This window comes from Neurospora tetrasperma (assembly GCF_000213175.1).
Source record: "Neurospora tetrasperma FGSC 2508 unplaced genomic scaffold NEUTE1scaffold_4, whole genome shotgun sequence".
Lineage (NCBI taxonomy): Eukaryota > Fungi > Ascomycota > Sordariomycetes > Sordariales > Sordariaceae > Neurospora > Neurospora tetrasperma.
Window position 1 is genome coordinate 866,429 of NW_009799102.1, and position 17,735 is coordinate 884,163.

Sequence of the window (17,735 nt, forward strand, 5' to 3'; positions counted from 1 at the left end):
AAAAAAAAAAAAAAAAAAAGGGGGGGGGGGGGAGGGGGAGGGGGAGGGAGGAAATCGTCGAGAGGTCCTTAGGTAGGTACTTGACTTGACTTGGGTGGTAGGTAGGTGTCTTTCAAGTTCAATTCCGAGATTGGGCAAGTTGTTCTTGTCACGTTCTCGAATTTCCAGCCAGGTTCTCGAGTGGTGTGAATAATAACAACAACAAGAAGGGAATGAATGGGATTAAACTTTGGGGGTTGCTTCTCTTCTCTTCTGTCTAGGTCTGTTTCTTTCCTTTCCGAGACCTATGTAACCCACCGACCGACCACTATTCGGGTCCCTCCCTGCCTAACTAAGTCTAAGTAGCTCGCTTGTATACAAACTTCCTCACGACTTACGACTTACGACTGACGGCGGACTTGCCTGTTAGTCCTCGTGAGTCAGTACCTACCTACCTACCTACCTACCTACCTACTGTGCCTCCTTATTCTTGTCGATCATCGATTTATCTCTTCCTTCCAACCTCCATCAAACCCCCTCTTCTTTCTATCTATGTCTAAGTTTAAGACCAAGTATAGGTCTAGATCTATCCCATGGCTATAACAAAACTCTATACATAGTAGGCTACCTACCTACCTACCTAGATATACTTACAAGAAAATTTCCTAGAGAAAGATGGATCCATGTATCTTCTCATGTCCTTTATTCCGTCCGTCCGTCCGTCCGTCCGTCCATCATAAAAGAAAACTTCGTAGGTAGTCAAGTGTCTAAAAAGAGACCAGGAAACCAGGGACCAGGGACCAGGGACTGAAAAGTCAAGAGTTAAGAGTCCGGAACAAGGAACCGTCAACCATGTATGTGGTCGAAACACGACAGAGAAAAAAAAAATCGTAGGCGAGAGGACTTGAGGAAAGACGGAAAGGGCGATGGAGTAGATAGATAGGTAGGATTCCCCTTTTACCTTTGTGCATAGAAGGCTTCGGCTAGAAAGTTTACCTGTGCGTACGTCCCCCAAATGATGTTGAAGACACCCAGTTGGCTAAGGGAAAAGGCAGGGCGAGTCTACCTTGTCCGGGAGCATCTTCTAAAAGACAGGCGGAGGTGGTCGCTATCATATGGCAATCGATGCGTTCGGTTTGGAAGGCATCGAACACCTATTGCGGGATGCAAGCTGTTCAGGCTTGATGACTTGATGAGGATACATACGGAGATATTATTTTCATATCAGACCTCCTCTAAACCAAGATCGTACATCATGAATTACGGCGAATTTCAAGAAAATTAGTGAAGTGAAGCTTTGGATTGACTCGGGTGGCTGTGAATTGTCATGGTATCTCTCATTATCCCGTTGCCCTATAAACCCCATTCCATGCCTTTTACCGAAGAAACGAAGCAGCGAAAGGGAATAAGCAGTGGGCCACCATCCTTTTTCAGACGACGGGGAACCACATGTTGGTCCTCGTACCTTTGCGCATAGCTCGCACGACAATGGACACGACAGACTCGACAATCGGGCGGACAGCCGACGCGAGGCTTGACCCATCAATCCATCTTCCTCCCTGATCCTCCTGGCACAGCAAACTCCTCCCGGCAAGGGCGAGACGTTTACTTGTGGAGCTTGCGCTGGTAGAAAGCGAGCTCCTCACCCTCGAGGATGTAGCCGTCGCAGCGACCGGACTGGCCGGGGCGGGAAGAGATGACGGCGTAGAGACGACCGGCCTCGAACTGCTTCTCGAGAGCGGGGTCGACCTTGCCGGCGGCGGCGAAGCGCTCAGCCTGCTTCTTCTCGACAGACTTGGACTTCTTGACCTCCTCAACAACCTGACCCTGCTTCTGCTGGCGACGGCGACCGAGGGGCTGGCCGTAGTGGGCCTCGTACCACTGACGGAAGGGGGCAGCGTCGATCTGGACAACAGCGGACTTGGTGAGGGTGTTGGTACGGACGAGCTCGTTGTTGGAAGGGTGGTCTGAAAAAGGCCACAACGTCAGCTTCTGAACGTGGTTTCCTAACCTGGAACGTGGGAGCCAAAAACTTACACGCGACAACGATCACACGGGTCTTGCGAGTGCAACCCTCGGAGGCCCAGGCGAAGTTACCGGAGTCGAGACGGAGGGCACGGTACTTGTGGTTACCACCGCGGGTGCGGACGGTGTGAATGCGCTTAGCACCGATACGGGTGTTAGCGGGCTGGCGACCCGCCTCGAAGGCTCTCTTCTTCCCTGCCGCGTTTGTCAGAAATGGTTTCTTTTGTACGCGTCAAAACAGGCTCAGAACGCATGGGGTTCAGTCAAGCTCTGCATTTCTGCAAGAACATCAACCTCCCAAGCGGACCTTCGAGAATATTATAGAGTATACGTACGATAGTAACTGCAGACAGACACACGTTAGCTGGATTACAGACAGCACTTCAATGAGGGGCGGGATGAACATACGCGCGCTTAGCACCGGTGTGGGAGCGCTTGTGCCTGGAGTCTCTGGAGATACCCATTTTGCCGGTTCCTGAAGCGGTCGATGGTGGTTAGCTTTGCTGTCGGTCGTTGTCCGTCGTCGACTTCGAAGGGTGGTTGTGGGTGTTGCGAAAGAGGCACGCCAGCGTGCCCCTAATCACGAAACTACTAACTTTCTCCTCGTCGGGCGGTTGATGGGGATGGGGATTGGCAAAAATACAAATGTACTCACCTCGTCGTGGATCGTTGACGGTGCGGTTACGAGGTTGTGATGGCGGTGCTGGCGGCGGTCTCAAAGTCGATTTTGGAAAATGTGGGTGTGGAAATTTCGCGGACTCTTTCGGCCACAAGTTTTGGCGGCACCGAAGGGACCCATAGCCCTAGGCGCTTTTCTACACTATGTACATATCACAAGTACCCTCGTACCTCTGCACGAGCCACCATGCCAAGACACTGACGTCCCTCTCGAATCAAAGTGGGGTTTCCTTCGCCTTGCAGCTGAGTGTCAGCCCGGCCCAGGCTTCCAGCTCGAATTGCAACCTGCCGGTCGAAGCCTTGTTGGAGCGGACACTGCAGTGGATAATGTCCCCGCCAGCTTCTGCCCCAGCCGTCCGCTGAAGTGCCCGCTTTGGCTTCGTTAGAGCCTCCAACAACGTGGGGCCGACTGCTGCCTCTTGCTTGCGACGACGTAAGAAACCGGCTCAAGGTGGGGCTGAAGGGACAAGCGGAAAATTCCAGATACGTACCACGAGCAACCGCAACACTGCTAGCACATTAGTGAGATACACCAGAAGGTCTATGTAAGTGTACAGTACGAGGTGCTCGTAGTATCACGTCTTTTGTGTTTGCATGTCATACTAAATCTTCCACTTCGGAAGAGAGCATAAGCTTTGGACGAGCTTTCAATAGTAGAGGTACGCACGCGAGTTCCAAGTCGGTCGAGAGTCAACGACGTTCAGAGCCTTGCCCCACTATAATAGACCACGCTGATGGATGATGTATGTATTTCTACACCTTCGACTACCTGAGTGAGCCCTTTCATATAGCACATGCCCATGATAGAGCGTTATGACATTTGTTGTGAAATTAGAACAGAACCGCTATGGAATATGGTTTGTAACTATTCACCTTTGCTGTCATGAGGCTTCACATCGATTGTCCATAGTGCGTACATTACCGTGACAATACCTAGACGTGCGCCATTGTACGACGCAGCAATCCAAGCTCTCCAAGCTTTGTCCAGCTGGTACCTGCCTAGGTACCTTACCTTGTCCCGATAACACAAGACGACGACAATGTGGTGACCAACAGTTGCCGTCATGTTCCTCCAGTTTTTCTCGGGCCAACGAGGGGGCTGTCAAACAAAGTGGAAGTTAAGTGTAGGTAGTGACTTTGTTGAAATATCGATAGAGTAAAAAGGAACTTTGTCACGGTGGCTTTCTATCTTTTTCATTGTTACAGTATGTACGGTACGCGCGGAAGCATAGAGGTAAGTAGGTACTTACGGCGCCAACCCTGGACCCATCACCAGAGAAAGTTCCCGACTGGACAAGGACTTCGCTGCCCGTGACTGCAGCACTCTCGTCACTGGTTTTCAACCGGATCTTCATCGAAACTTTGCAACTTGCAGGTGCCTTGCCCAACCTCAACAACACCTTCCCCGACCATCACCCACCTCCACGATCACCACTCAGAGACTGACTCCCTCAATACAATTTCCCACCGTTCGCCTTTCCCTGTCTGTGTGAACGTCGCGAAAAACCAAAAGTTGGAGCATCTTTGCTGCACTGCAGTGGTAGAGGTAGGCACGACGACGAGCAAACGACGGACCGCGGCATTGTTGTAGTGATTGCCCTGCAAGTGGGACGTGCTTCTTGAGTGAGGTTGAAGTTCTGTTCTCGCCCCGCACCCGCCGCCGCAGGCTTGCCAGCCAGTTAGTTGCCTTCCAACCAAACTTCTCAGGACAGTTCGTTCGGGTTGAAGCTCCCATCTCTCGCAATACTTTAACAAGAATAACAACAACAACAACCCGCTCGCTCGCCCAACCCAAAGCATCACGACGACGACGGCTGTTTAATACCCCCACCAACATCCGTCTCTCACGCACCACCGGCATTGCGGCTTCTGCAAGATCGGAACACCAAAGGACGACCTGCACTCGTCTTTTAGAGTTCTCCAACCAGGTACGTAATCGGTGCCAATCAACGCCTACCACCACCACCACCACCACCACCAACATCATTATCATCACCCCCCACTTCCCGCTTCTCCCTCTGTTTTTCCACTGCCTACGTCTTGACTGACATCTCCCGATTTAGTTGTCGCTCGCTTCCCGAAACCGTTTTTCTGTTCGATACCGAGCCGCGCAGCCTGCCTTGCTTTCTCATCGCAAGCTGCCGTTCATCAACGGGGACGTGTTGGTAGTGGAGGGGGAGATTTCACCTTTCGTTTAGTCTAGCGGCCCGGCCGCGTCGCAGTCATGGGGAAGATTACCAAGACCATGCAACAAAAGCACAGGGACACTCTGGTAAGTTGCTGCCCGCTTCCATCATGCCTTATCCGTCTGTCTGCTAACTAACTCTTCTGTCGCAGTCTCCTTGGCTGAAAGAGTTTGTCGACACAGCCTCGAGTGCACCTCTGCCTCTCATCTTGCAACGACTCGACGAGTTCCCACGGAGGTGGATGTTCCCGCGCGGTGACCTATACCACTGGATCCCACTGCTCAACCGTTTCGACAACATTCTAGAATCAATATGTGCCACATACGAGCTATCCAAGGGCCCCCAAACACGCGACTTTGGACGTGATGTCCTCCTCAATAACGGCGGACCCTCACTCGAATACCGCGACGAGCCTTGGACCGCGGAGCGTCTGGCCGAGGCCGGATACAAGGAGGATGGAGATTGCCAGCTTCTCGTCGCTATACTCAAGTTTACCCGCATGTTGCTCGAGCACTGCGGTAACCGAAGCATCTACGCGAGCAGCCACCACATTGACCGTCTTCTCAACAGCCCATATCTTGAAGTTCAAGCCGCCGCCCTTGAGGTTGGCTTGGAGCTGGCCCAGAGGTATAATGCGTCCGTCAAGCGCATGCCCTCGCCTCCTCGTTCAGTAAACCCAACCTTGTTAGCCAACCACTACAACATCGACCTCGAAAAGGTGCAACTGCTTGCACGGCCATTCGTCAGGACACCCATCGTCAAGTCCCTAGAAGCATCCTCGGCTGCCCCGGCCATCTCCGCTGGCTCGACTGCCAAGGCCAAGGACAAGGAAAAGGAAAAAGAAAAGGCTACTGGCCCCAAGAATGTTGCGTCCATGTATGCCAACGACCTCAAGGCCCTTGCTTCGAGCCAACCCGATGAAGAAGACTTGTGGAAGAGCTGGGGTGACCTTAAGATGTCGTATTATCCCGACACAACCAATGGCGAGCCTAGCGCGCGTGATTCCAAGGACGCTCAACCTGTGGAGCCTCGCACCACCTCGTCACCTGCTGCCCCAACGCCGCTCCGCCGTAGCTCGACAATGAACGTGTCTCAATCGTCCCGTACTCAGCGTGTCGGAAGTTCGGAAGAAGGTTCGCCTCTCAAGCCGTCGGGAGCAGCTACGGATGACCGCGATGGGCCCAAAGTGGTGGAGATCCCACGGTCTGTCATCGAGTCGAAACGCATCTATGATCTATATGAGATGTGTCCGCCCGACATGCCAAGCACCATGAAATTCGAGTTTACTAGCCGCTTGAGAACATGCAAGGCGTTATTAGGAACCAACAGAGAGCGTCAGCTGGCCTTGGCCGTTCGCCTGCTGGCCATTACCAACCTTGCCTACATCCTACCCGAGGCCGTCTTTGTTGACAAAGTTCTCAAGTACGACAAGGACGAACCGAGGAAATTTCAGCTTGTCTACCAGCTGGCCGAACTCATTGCCCCTTCCCCGGACGGAAACCCTAGCGAGGTCCCAAAGTGGCTCCAGAGCATCACGCTGGCTCTGCTTGAGGCCATCTCTCACCAACAAGAAAAGCACTCGGATGTCCTGGCGGCTTTAAATGTAAATGTCAACCATGGCATTCTCCTCTACGTCATCAGAATAGCAGTGGCGGAAATGAAAGAGGACGCCCCTGTTGATGATCAAGAAGAGCTGGATGCAGACAATTGGCGAGGCAACCTGTTCGGGTTGACCCTTCAGATAGCCATGGCTACGCGTATCGGCCAGGAGATGATGACTGCTGGGCTCATGGACTGTCTCGTCGAGATTCTTAACCTTCGGACGGCAGTTGCCAGTCGCCATTATAGCATGGTACTCGCTTTTCTGGACAGTCTGACGTATGCGTATCAAACTGCTTTCTCACAGCTAAACACTGCCGGCGGTCTGGATGCTATCACGAACCTCATAGTCCACACCGTTGGGGAGTCCAAGACTCTCACGGAAGCTGGCCTTGGAACAAAACCCGAACTTCACGCTTCCCTTGTGGATTATAGCATTCCATTCTACCATCAGCAGACGCTCAAGTGGCTCCTAAAGTTTATTCACCATGTCATGGCCAATACCTACTCCTTCGATGGTACCAACACTGAGCGCTTATTGAGGAACCTGGTCGACAACTCGTCTTTGCTTGGTAGCCTCTGCACGATTGCGCGCCAGAACCGCTTCTTTGGCACGGTCGTGTGGTCAAATGCTACAACCCTCCTGAGCGATTTCATTAACAACGACCCTACGAGTTTTGCAGCGATCTCGGAGTCTGGGTGGATTCAAGCCTTCCTGGAATCTGTTACCAATCGGCCGGTGTCCATACCTGCTGAGCAACCATCGCTGGAACCCAGCCAATCCAGAGCAAATGACCGCAGCGAAGGGAATGACGCCGATGACGACAGTGAAGATGATGGTAGTGCGCATGAGGCCGCTCCCGACTCGGACGGTCAGGCCGCTACTCAACCCCATCCACCAACTCAAGAAATGCTCGAGGCACCTCGAGATTTTCCTCCCGCCCACGGCATCCTACCGTCCTCTGAATCCATGAATATCATTCCCACGGTACTGAACTCAATTTCACTCAATAACCGCGGCATGAAAATGGTTCTCTCGTCTGGTGCCATTCAGAGCTACATGGAGATATTCGAAAGCGCTACTCATGTTCAGTGCATGGCGCACGATCCTGAACTGGCTAGTACCATCGGTAGTAGTCTTGATGAACTCTCCCGTCATCACCCGGCGCTACGGCCTGCCATCGCTAATGCTATCATCGACATGATTGCGAGGGTCACGCACCTGGTCAAGACCATGGATGCCACTAAAGCATGCGGTGCAAGGCTTGAGGCACCTGAATCGTCTGCTGGCCCGGTTGCTGAACCAGCCAAGGCTACTGAGGTAAAGGGTAAAGGCAAAGAAAAGGCCACAGACGACACGGATGTGGAGATGGCGGAAGCGAGCTCTTCATCAACTGGCAACAACAAGCCCGCACAAGCTCCATCTGTCCCTTATATTCAAGTCCTCTCTACGTTCCTTCAGCCGATTATCAGCAACTCTCATCTTAAGGGTGCCCTCATTTCTGCTGGTGTGATTGAGATTTTATTGGACCTCGCCGAATCTCCCAGCCTTCCCTACGATTTTGGCGAGACTCCAGCCTGCCGCATGCTGGTCGCGGCCATCTCGCAGCTCATTGAGTCCGCTCAGATTGTCGGGCTACCTTCTTTACTATTCAGGATGGAGAACACTGTCAAGGTTCTCAAGCCGCGGATTAATCCCACAACTACGGAGCCTTTCTTTGCACCTTTCCTCACTTCGAATTCATCTGTGCCTCCCGTACAAGATGAGGAATCAGCGAGCGAGAAGCGCATCCCGGATGTTTCGAGCGGAACAGAGACGGTGAAGGCTTTGCTCAACATACAGACCATGATTAAGATTCTGTATCATTGTTTCCCGTTCTCCAACCGAAGCCAGATGGTCAGCATGCCAGCCGTCAACGTTTATGACTATTACATCCGTTTGATCCAAAGTCTTGGACCATTGTTGCGCGGCGTGTTGAAGGAAGAGGCAGCTGTCAATGGTGCCGTTCCACACCATTGGACACTAAAGAACAAGCCGTACCAAACCAGTTCTTTGGGCTCTCGCACCGATGTGCAGGACCTACTGACAGACTCAGCCACTCAAGATTCTTCGGCTAGCGGTAAGAAGTTAACGCCTGAAGAGCAGTCGACTGCTGAATACAAGAACTTCCAGACCCTACGGGTTCTTCTTCATTCCTTTATGCCTTCTATCTTCCCATTCTTCCAGACTATCGGCAAGGCGCTGTTGCCTAGACGCAACAACAACGACCCGTACATCCGTTCACGTCACCTGGCAATTGCAGAGGCGTCGGCAGAGACCTTGATTCAGCAACTGCAGCAGTCAAAAGCAGAGTTGACGGTCAGAGACATCCACAACTGGATCATCATGATCCACACGTTCGGTGAAATGGTTGTTGATACGAATCACCGTACTGCCAGCGGAGGGGCTTTCCTTATCCTCCCCGTGATCACCGCCTTTAAGGAGCTTGGGGGTTTCGAGGCACTGAACGTTATGCTCAAACGGTTGGCCGACATGGTGTCGACCGGGGCCACCGAGGGTCAGGAAGCCACCAAGGCGAAGCTGTCAATGATTGGCATGAAGAAGGTCCTCGACATCTACTGCTTCATCATTAGTGGCAAGAACCTCTCGGATTCCATGGCCCAGATTGCCTTGGCACCCAAGCCCACGGAACGAACCACCCGGGAGTTTTCGCACCAACTTGTTGTTGAGTTGCGAATGTCGATATTACCGGTTGTTCGAGAAATTTGGGCTTCCAACATCATTGAAAAGTCAACAAGCACGGTGGTGAGCAAGATTATTGACATCATCAAGACTATCGCAGCCGGCGATCTGGAGTCAAATGCGCAGTCGAGATCCGACAAGGAATCGTTACCCCATCTTTTCAAGAACCGCGAGTCCGTTCCCTTCAAATGGATCTCACGCAAGGATGCAGAAGCACTCGCAACCGAGCAGGGCGTAGACGTCGATCTAGCGTTGGAGGCACTTTATCGTGCTAATGGTAAAGAGAGTGACACCAAGGAGTACATCAAATACCAGAAGGCACACCTAGTTCGTAACCGCAACCCTGTGCCGGCTGAGGACGCTTTCAAGGAAGTGCCATCTCCCAACCTTTCGTCATCGGCAGGGATGTCTCTCAGTAACTTGTTGAACACTCCTACTTTCCCGGTGAGCGACCTGCTGGGTGCAGAGCCTATGGCTTTGGATCCGGTGCCCAACCAGCCGCTCGGAGAAGCTAGTGGTGAAACAGCCCTCGGACACGCCACAGAGTCGTCAGAAGACGGCTCTGATGAAAGCCAGCCTGGCACGAGCCGTGAAACCAACGTTGGGGCCTCTACGACGGCACCACAACAACTGCCTGTACTTCCGTCACAGCAACCAGCCACCGAATCGCAATCTAACACTCCACGTATTACCAGGGAAGATCTGGCCGAGGAGAGGGCAAAACTCTACGATACCCTGATTGATCGCTCTCTTGAAGTCATAAGCTCTCATCCTGAGGCCGTGTTTGAGGTTGCGGATCTCATCCAGAACACCATTCTGAAGACCGACAATGAAGACAGGAGAGTGGAAGTGGGCGAGATCTTGGCCAATGCGCTCATGTCATTTGCCTCTGACGACGCGGATGAGTTGAAGGAGAATGGCAGTAGCATTGCTGCTTACGCCCACCTTTTGGCGCTTCTTCTCCAACAGACTGCTTTCATGCGGACTACCGTGGACATGTTGAGAGATTACGTGGGTGATTACCTTGGCTTCCTAAAGCTGCCGCCGGCAAGCTCCAACGACAACCTTCCTCCATGGATTCCCTATATTCTCCTCATCTTCGAGATCATGCTTTTCAAAGACGCGCAGCCCCCTGATATCAAATGGAAACAGCCCGTGAAGGAGGATGATCCAGTTGAGGAGCCGGTCATCGAGGTGAAAGAGCCCAACTTCTCGGCCGAGCACCGCTCGTCTCTCTTGACTACTCTGTTGGACTTCCTCCCTCGCATTGGCAAGGAAGAGTCATTGGCCGTTTCGGTGTTGAGGATCCTCGTTGTGCTGACCAGAGATCACGCGGTAGCCAAGATTGTTGGGGAGAAGAAGAACCTGCAACGGCTGTTTGTTATGGCAAAGCAGTTGTGCGGTGCCGGTTCTACGCGTCTCAAGCAGACCCATATCTCAGAACACATCCGCCAGATCCTTCGACACATCATTGAAGACGAAGAGACCCTTCGGCAGATTTTTGAGACGGATATTAGGCACCTCATGACTTCGAGGCAGAGGCCCAGCACAGCCCCGGGCCTTGAACCACAGGCATACCTGCGCACTCAAGCGCATTTGGCTCTGCGGTCGCCCAAGACCTTCGTCGAGGTTAGCACGGAGCTGCTCAAGCTTAACCGGGCCGTTTCGCACTTGGGAGACGGAACGCTGCGCTCCACGCCATTTTTGGTTCTCAAGGAGCGCCCTGCAGATGCTAGTGTCTCGCCGAAAGAGAGCTCAGTCGAACCTGCAGTGCAAGCGACAGAGGATCTCACTATCAGTGACGTCAAGCCCTCAACCGAGGTGACGGACAAGGAGATGCCCGATGCCCCCAAGAACTCCGCTCAAGACCTCAAGCGCCCGATTCTCGAACATCCCGACGGTGTTGTTCACTTCTTGTTGACCGAGCTGCTCAACTATAAAGATGTTGACGAGAGGGAGAACGTTCCTGCGCCTCCCGCAGCCGCCTCCAAGCCAGAATCTGATGCCACTCCTGCGAATGAGGCTACTCCTTCTCCTTCCGGCGACGAGCAGAATTCGGAGTCGAAGGAGAAAGAGAAGAAGCTGGCAAAGTCCCCGTTCAAGGCCGAGGATCACCCTATTTTCATCTATCGTTGCTTCTTGCTTGACTGTCTTGCCGAGCTGTTGCAGAGCTACAATCGTGCCAAGGTTGAGTTTATCAACTTTAAGCGCTCCGCTCCCGTTCAGGCGAACGCTCCGGTCAAGCCTCGATCCAGTGTGCTAAACTACATTCTCAACGATCTTCTTTGCTTCAGCCCCGCAAGCGGAGTACCCGAGTCGATAGCCATGAAAAAGAAGGCGGCAACGGCAGTGCCAGCGCGCGCTGTTCTGGTTGCCCTTGTTTCCAAGACCGGCGAGAAGCCTCAGAACCGTACCCATGAGCCATTTGAGTATGACGATGAGCCGGACTTGCTCTTTATCCGCCGATTCGTCCTGGATACCATACTTCGGGCTTACAAGGATGCTTCTGTCTCCGGCGAGCCGGCTGATATTCGGTACGGAAAGATGAACGCTCTTGCAGAGCTGATGGCCCAAATGATTGGCGAAGGAGACAAGGATTCGCGCCCCAACAACCCGCGCGGTACAGATCCGTCAATTGGACGGTCCCAAGCTCAGCTGAAGCGACTCATGTATGAGAAGGGTTACCTCACGTCCCTAACGGCGTCCATTGCCGACATTGACCTCACATTCCCGCACAACAGGGCTCCGCTCAAGCCCATCCTTGCGGTCATCAAAACACTCTCAAAGACTGCAGTCTCGATGAGTCAATTGGGGCTCATCCCTGCTTCGGGTACAGCTGGTACCGACCAAGCCGAGGACGAATTCCTGTCCGATGGGTCGTCCGTCTCGGAAGATCTCACCGATGATCGCGAGGAGACGCCCGATCTTTATCGCAACTCCACATTGGGCATGCTTGAACCCGGACGTGATGATGAGTTCTCCGACGAAGATGAGGATGACGATGAAGACATGTACGACGATGAACAGTATGACGACGAGCTTGACTATGGCGACGACATGTCACAAGACAACGAAGATAACCCTAGTGACGAAGAAGACGACCTCGGCGAGATGGGCGAAATGGGAGGAATGCCCGGTCAACCTGGCGTTGTCGAGGTCCTTATGGGTGAGAACGACGACGAAGAGGACAACGATGACATGGATGACATGGATGAGGATGATGAGATGGACGAAGATGACGAGCAGGAACTAAGTGATGAGGATGAGGACGAGGAAGTCGGCTCCGAAGACATGGATGACTTGGAGGACGATATCCACATTGTCGATGAAGAAGGCAATGCTATTGATGACGACGGTGCGTCGTGGGATGATGGCACCGACGAGGATGAAGAGGATGAGGAAGAGCTTGACTACGAAGCTGAGGCTCAGAATATGCAGGAGGCTCAACTTCACAACCGTCGGACCTTCCCTGAGATCATGCGAGCTGCCATGGAAAACGCTGGCGATGATCTGGATGCTGAGCCAATTCGCGACTTTGACGGGCACTACATCGACGATGATGAAGATGGCGAAGAAGACGGTAAGTTCCCAAGATCCTTGGGAAGAGTGAGCAAGATGGCTAACTCCAATAGATGATGAAGATGAAGGGGAAGACGACATGGATGATGACATGTACTTCGACGGCGATGGTCTTCGTAAGTATTTAGAACGAATTCCTTTACCAGACCTGGTAGCTGACATGAGAAGCAGACGATGACTTGCTTGCGCCCAACATGCCATCAGGGCTTGGCTGGGACATTGCCATCGAACCCAACCATCGACATCGGCCGTCCCGGAGCCCTTGGCCCAACAGTCCTTTCGTGGTCGGAAGACACCGTGACGCGATTGGTAAGTTCCTTAAATCCAAGGATATCATCTGCTTGTTCAGAGTGCTAACGATTTATCAGACTTCCAAAACTTCTTCCGCCGCCCTGCCCATCTCAGCAGACATCTGCCCCCTCCGGCCGACGTCATGTCTGGAACAAATCCCCTGTTGCTTCCTCAGTCTCGTCGTGAGGTTCCTCGTCATGCACACAGCCAGCTGGTTCGTCTGGGGATCACTCCGAATATGATTGGAGGCCTAGGAATGGGTATGGGGGTGGAGCCGTTGGCCTTCATCAGTGATCTCGTCCAACATCTACCCGACGTACGTCTCAGCGCTGGAGGAGGACCCTTGGCCTTGCATTTCACAGCAGACGGACCAGGCGGGATTATCCGCGAACTCAACGCCATCCCAATTCCTCCCCCGCACTCCCGCGAGTCACGCCCTACTGAAGCTCGGCGCGATACCTATCAGGAACCTCATCAAGCCGTCCAATTCTCACCGGAATCTACACATGAGAGGTGGCAACAAGAAGTCAAAATGATCTTTGGCTTCGGCTACCAGGACAAAGCTCAGAAGCTCGCACCTCTCATTGTTTCCAAGCTCACGCCGGCAGCAATCCAGGCTGAGAAGGAGGAGAAAGCTCGTAAAGCGGAGGCAGATCGCAAAGCAGAGGAAGAGAGGAAGAAGCGACAGGAAGAGGAGCGCAAGAAGAGAGAGGCCAAAGAAGCGGAAGAGAAGGCTGCGCGTGAGAAGAAGGAAGCAGAGGAGCGTGAGCGCCTTGAGCGCGAACGAGCCGAAGCTGCCGCACAGGCCGCTGCCCAAGCCGCCGCAGATCAAGAGGCAAATGCTGTGTCTCAAGAGGCGCACCCTATGGAGGGCGTTGAGACCCAAGGCGCGGGCGAAAATGCCGAGCAGCAGGCCGAAGATGAACGTCCTCGTGTCTACTACACTCTCCGTAACCAGCAGATCGATATTACTGAGCTGGGCATCGACGCCGAGTATCTTGAAGCCCTTCCTGAAGAGTTCAGGGACGAGGTGATCGCTCAGGCGATCAGCACCCGGAGATCCCAGGCGCGAGAGCAGGTTTCTCAAGAGGGCGAAAACACTGAGGTCTTCCAAGAGTTCCTTGAAGCACTCCCGGAGGAGCTTCGTAACGAGATCCTCCACCAGGAGCAGCACGAACAGCGGCGTCGGGAACGGCAAAACGCAGCAGGCGGCCAAGACCTTGGTCCAGCTGACATGGATCCTGCAAGCATCCTGTTGACTTTCCCCCCTGGACTTCGACAGCAGGTCCTACTCGACCAGGGCGAAGATATCATGGAGCACCTTGGCCCAGAGTTGGCCGCAGAAGCCCGCACTCTTGTGGCGCGTCATCGCCAACTCCACGCCCAACAAGGTGGCCAAGCTGCCTCTCGCTCCAGAGATGCTCAGCGCCCTACCGAAGCAGGTGCTGGAGCTGTCCAAAAGATCCAGAAGCGCACTGTGGTCCAGATGTTGGACAAGCAGGGAATTGCGACTCTTCTTCGCCTTATGTTCGTGTCCCAGCAAGGCGCAATCCGCTCCAGTCTCTTCAGCATCTTCGCCAACCTGTGTGAAAACCGCCAGAACCGGCTCGATGTCATATCCTCTTTGCTACAAATTCTACAAGATGGATGCGCGAACATGGATGCCGTTGAGCGTAGCTTTGCCCAGATTTCCCACAAGGCCAAACAACTAAAGGAGAAGGACGCTAAGACGCCTCACCCCTTGAAGCGAAGTCTCACAGGCGGCACTAACAACAACGGTCAATTTCCTGCTAGCTCGGAGGTGTCGCCGCTGTTGATTGTTCAGCAATGCCTTGACCTTCTGGTAGAGCTTTCCAAGCTCAACCCGCATATACCATCTGTGTTCTTGACTGAGCATGAGACGGTGGCATCCACCCTCAAGCGAAGCCTGAGCCGCAAGGGTAAGGGCAAGGATGTCAATGGCAAGGCTCAGAAGTTCGCCATCAACTCCCTGTTGACTCTTCTGGATCGCAGTCTCGTTATGGAGAGCTCCGCAGTCATGCAGGTGCTAGCCGATCTCCTTAACAAAGTCACCATCCCACTCCAAGCCATCGAGCGGAGGCGGAAGGAGGCTGAAGAGCAAGCGAAAAAGAAGAAGGAAGCCGAAGAAAAGGCTGCGGCTGAACGTGAAGCGGCCAACGCCCCCGAAGAGCAAGCCTCGACCTCGACTGAGCAAACCTCCGCCCAGCAGGAGGCGACCCAACAGCCTTCTGAGTCTACTCCAGCAGCTGCTTCTGGTCAACAGCCAGCGCAGCAAGACCAAGAGAACAAGGAGCTAGAAGCACCCAAGGAAAAGGCTGATGAGAAGGATGTTCAGTCCGATGAGAAGAAGATCCGTCAGCTCACGCCGCCGACAATCCCTGAGCACAATCTCAAGCTTGTGATCAATATCTTCGTGGCGCGTGAATGCAGCTCCAAGACATTCCAGAACACCATCTCCACGATCAAGAATCTTTCCAACATCCCTGGCGCGAAGAAGGTATTTGGAGATGAGCTGGTCCGCCAAGCTAGGGTCTTGAGCGAGAACATTCTCTCAGATCTTGACAACTTGCTTCCTCACATCCTGAAGGCTGAGTCCGGCACCCAAATCCAGGGCGTTGCTCTTGCCAAGTTTTCGCCAGGCGCCTCGGAGCAGAACAAGCTCCTACGTGTTCTGACAGCACTCGATCACTTGTTTGATAGCAAGAGCAAGAAGCAGGATAAGCCTGCCGAAGGAGAGAACACTAAGGAGGACCTCCTAGGTTCTCTCTACTGGAACCCGACATTCGGCAAAATGTGGGATAAGCTAAGCGCTTGCTTGAGCGCAATAAGGCAGCGCGACAACATGCTCAACGTGGCCACAATTCTCTTGCCGCTCATCGAGTCGTTGATGGTGGTTTGCAAGAATACGACACTCTCAGATGCTTCGGCGGTGTCGAACGCAAACTCGCAGAAGGAGATGCTTCTCACCAGCCCGCCTCCAGAGGACCGCATTGCCGGCCTGTTCTTTACCTTCACCGAGGAGCACCGCCGTATCCTCAACGAGTTGGTACGACACAATCCCAAGCTCATGTCGGGCACCTTCTCGCTGCTGGTCAAGAATCCGAAGGTCCTGGAATTCGACAACAAGCGCAACTACTTCAACCGTAGCGTGCATTCCAAGTATCAACAGACAAGGCACTCTTTCCCTCCATTGCAACTCCAAGTGCGCCGTGAGCACGTCTTCCATGATTCGTTCCGGTCTTTGTACTATAAGAAGGCCGATGAGTTGAAGTTTGGAAAGCTCAATATCCGTTTCCAGGGAGAGGAAGGCGTCGATGCTGGTGGTGTCACGCGCGAATGGTTCCAGGTGCTCTCCAGGCAAATGTTCGACCCCAACTACGTCCTTTTCGTTCCGGTGTCTTCGGACCGCACAACCTTCCACCCCAACAAGTTGAGTCCGATCAACGACGAGCATCTTCCTTTCTTCAAGTTCATTGGCAGAATCATTGGCAAGGCCCTGTACGAGGGTCGTCTGCTTGAATGCTACTTCAGCCGTGCGGTCTACAAGCGCATCCTCGGCAAGCCCGTCTCGGTCAAGGACATGGAGTCGTTTGATCCAGACTACTACAAATCACTTGTCTGGATGCTCGAGAACGATATCACCGACATCATCACCGAGACCTTCTCGGTCGAGGACGACGTGTTTGGCGAAGTCAAGGTTGTCGATCTGATTGAGAACGGCCGCAACATCCCTGTCACGGAGGAGAACAAGCATGAGTATGTCCGTCTGATCGTCGAGCACAAGCTCATCACCTCGGTCAAGGATCAAATGAAGGCATTCCTTACTGGTAAGTACAACTCCTTTGAAATGACAGATTGTAGTTCCATGATTAACAAATGAACAACAGGCTTCCACGAGATCATCCCTGAAGAGCTTATCGCCATCTTCAACGAACAAGAGCTCGAACTTCTCATTTCTGGTCTGCCTGATATCGACATCGACGACTGGAAGGCGAACACCGAGTACCACAACTACTCTGCCGGCGCCCCTCAGATCCAGTGGTTCTGGCGCGCTGTCCGGTCCTTCGACAAGGAGGAACTCGCCAAGCTTCTTCAATTCGTCACGGGCACATCCAAGGTGCCTCTGAACGGCTTCAAGGAATTGGAGGGCATGAATGGTGTCAGCCGATTCAACATTCATCGTGACTATGGCAGCAAGGATCGTCTTCCTAGCTCTCATACATGCTTCAACCGTAAGTCTTCCTTTTCCGCTCCACTAAGCATGGTATCATTGGCTAACAGATAATTGCAGAACTTGATCTTCCCGAATACGAAAACTACGAGACTCTAAGGAGCCAGCTGCTCAAGGCTATTACCGCGGGTAGCGATTACTTTGGCTTTGCGTAAAGGGATGGATGGATGGATAGTGGAGATTGAGTGAGAAAGTATGCAGAGGAGGAGAGGTAAAAGGTACATAAGCCAAAACATAAGCATCACATAGGTGGAATGTCACCATAGGGGCATAAATTGCCTAGATGGAGGAAGGAGGGGAGGTCTGATTTTTGACCCGTTATTTCTTCATCAAGGTTATAAAAGGGAAGGGTTCAAGTGCAATTGGGAGGATTGGGGAAGGGGGGGGGGGGGGGGGGGGGGGG

The 17,735-nt window shown here is 53.1% G+C and overlaps 2 protein-coding genes across 2 annotated transcripts; one reads left to right on the forward strand and one right to left on the reverse strand.

Annotated features, from left to right (window-relative positions):
- Positions 1 to 1,140: 1,140 nt before the first annotated feature.
- NEUTE1DRAFT_95158 (uncharacterized protein) lies at positions 1,141 to 2,485 on the reverse strand (the record flags this gene model as incomplete). Its single annotated transcript, XM_009853586.1, has 4 exons — positions 1,141 to 1,946; positions 2,017 to 2,199; positions 2,340 to 2,347; positions 2,413 to 2,485. The coding sequence occupies 4 exons, from the start codon at positions 2,466 to 2,468 to the stop codon at positions 1,585 to 1,587; spliced, it is 609 nt and encodes a 202-aa protein (XP_009851888.1).
- A 2,421-nt stretch (positions 2,486 to 4,906) lies between these two features.
- Positions 4,907 to 17,487, forward strand: NEUTE1DRAFT_146987 (uncharacterized protein; the record flags this gene model as incomplete). Its single annotated transcript, XM_009853587.1, has 7 exons — positions 4,907 to 4,954; positions 5,020 to 12,790; positions 12,843 to 12,905; positions 12,961 to 13,098; positions 13,158 to 16,928; positions 16,989 to 17,333; positions 17,393 to 17,487. The coding sequence occupies 7 exons, from the start codon at positions 4,907 to 4,909 to the stop codon at positions 17,485 to 17,487; spliced, it is 12,231 nt and encodes a 4,076-aa protein (XP_009851889.1).
- Between the last annotated feature and the right edge of the window lie 248 nt (positions 17,488 to 17,735).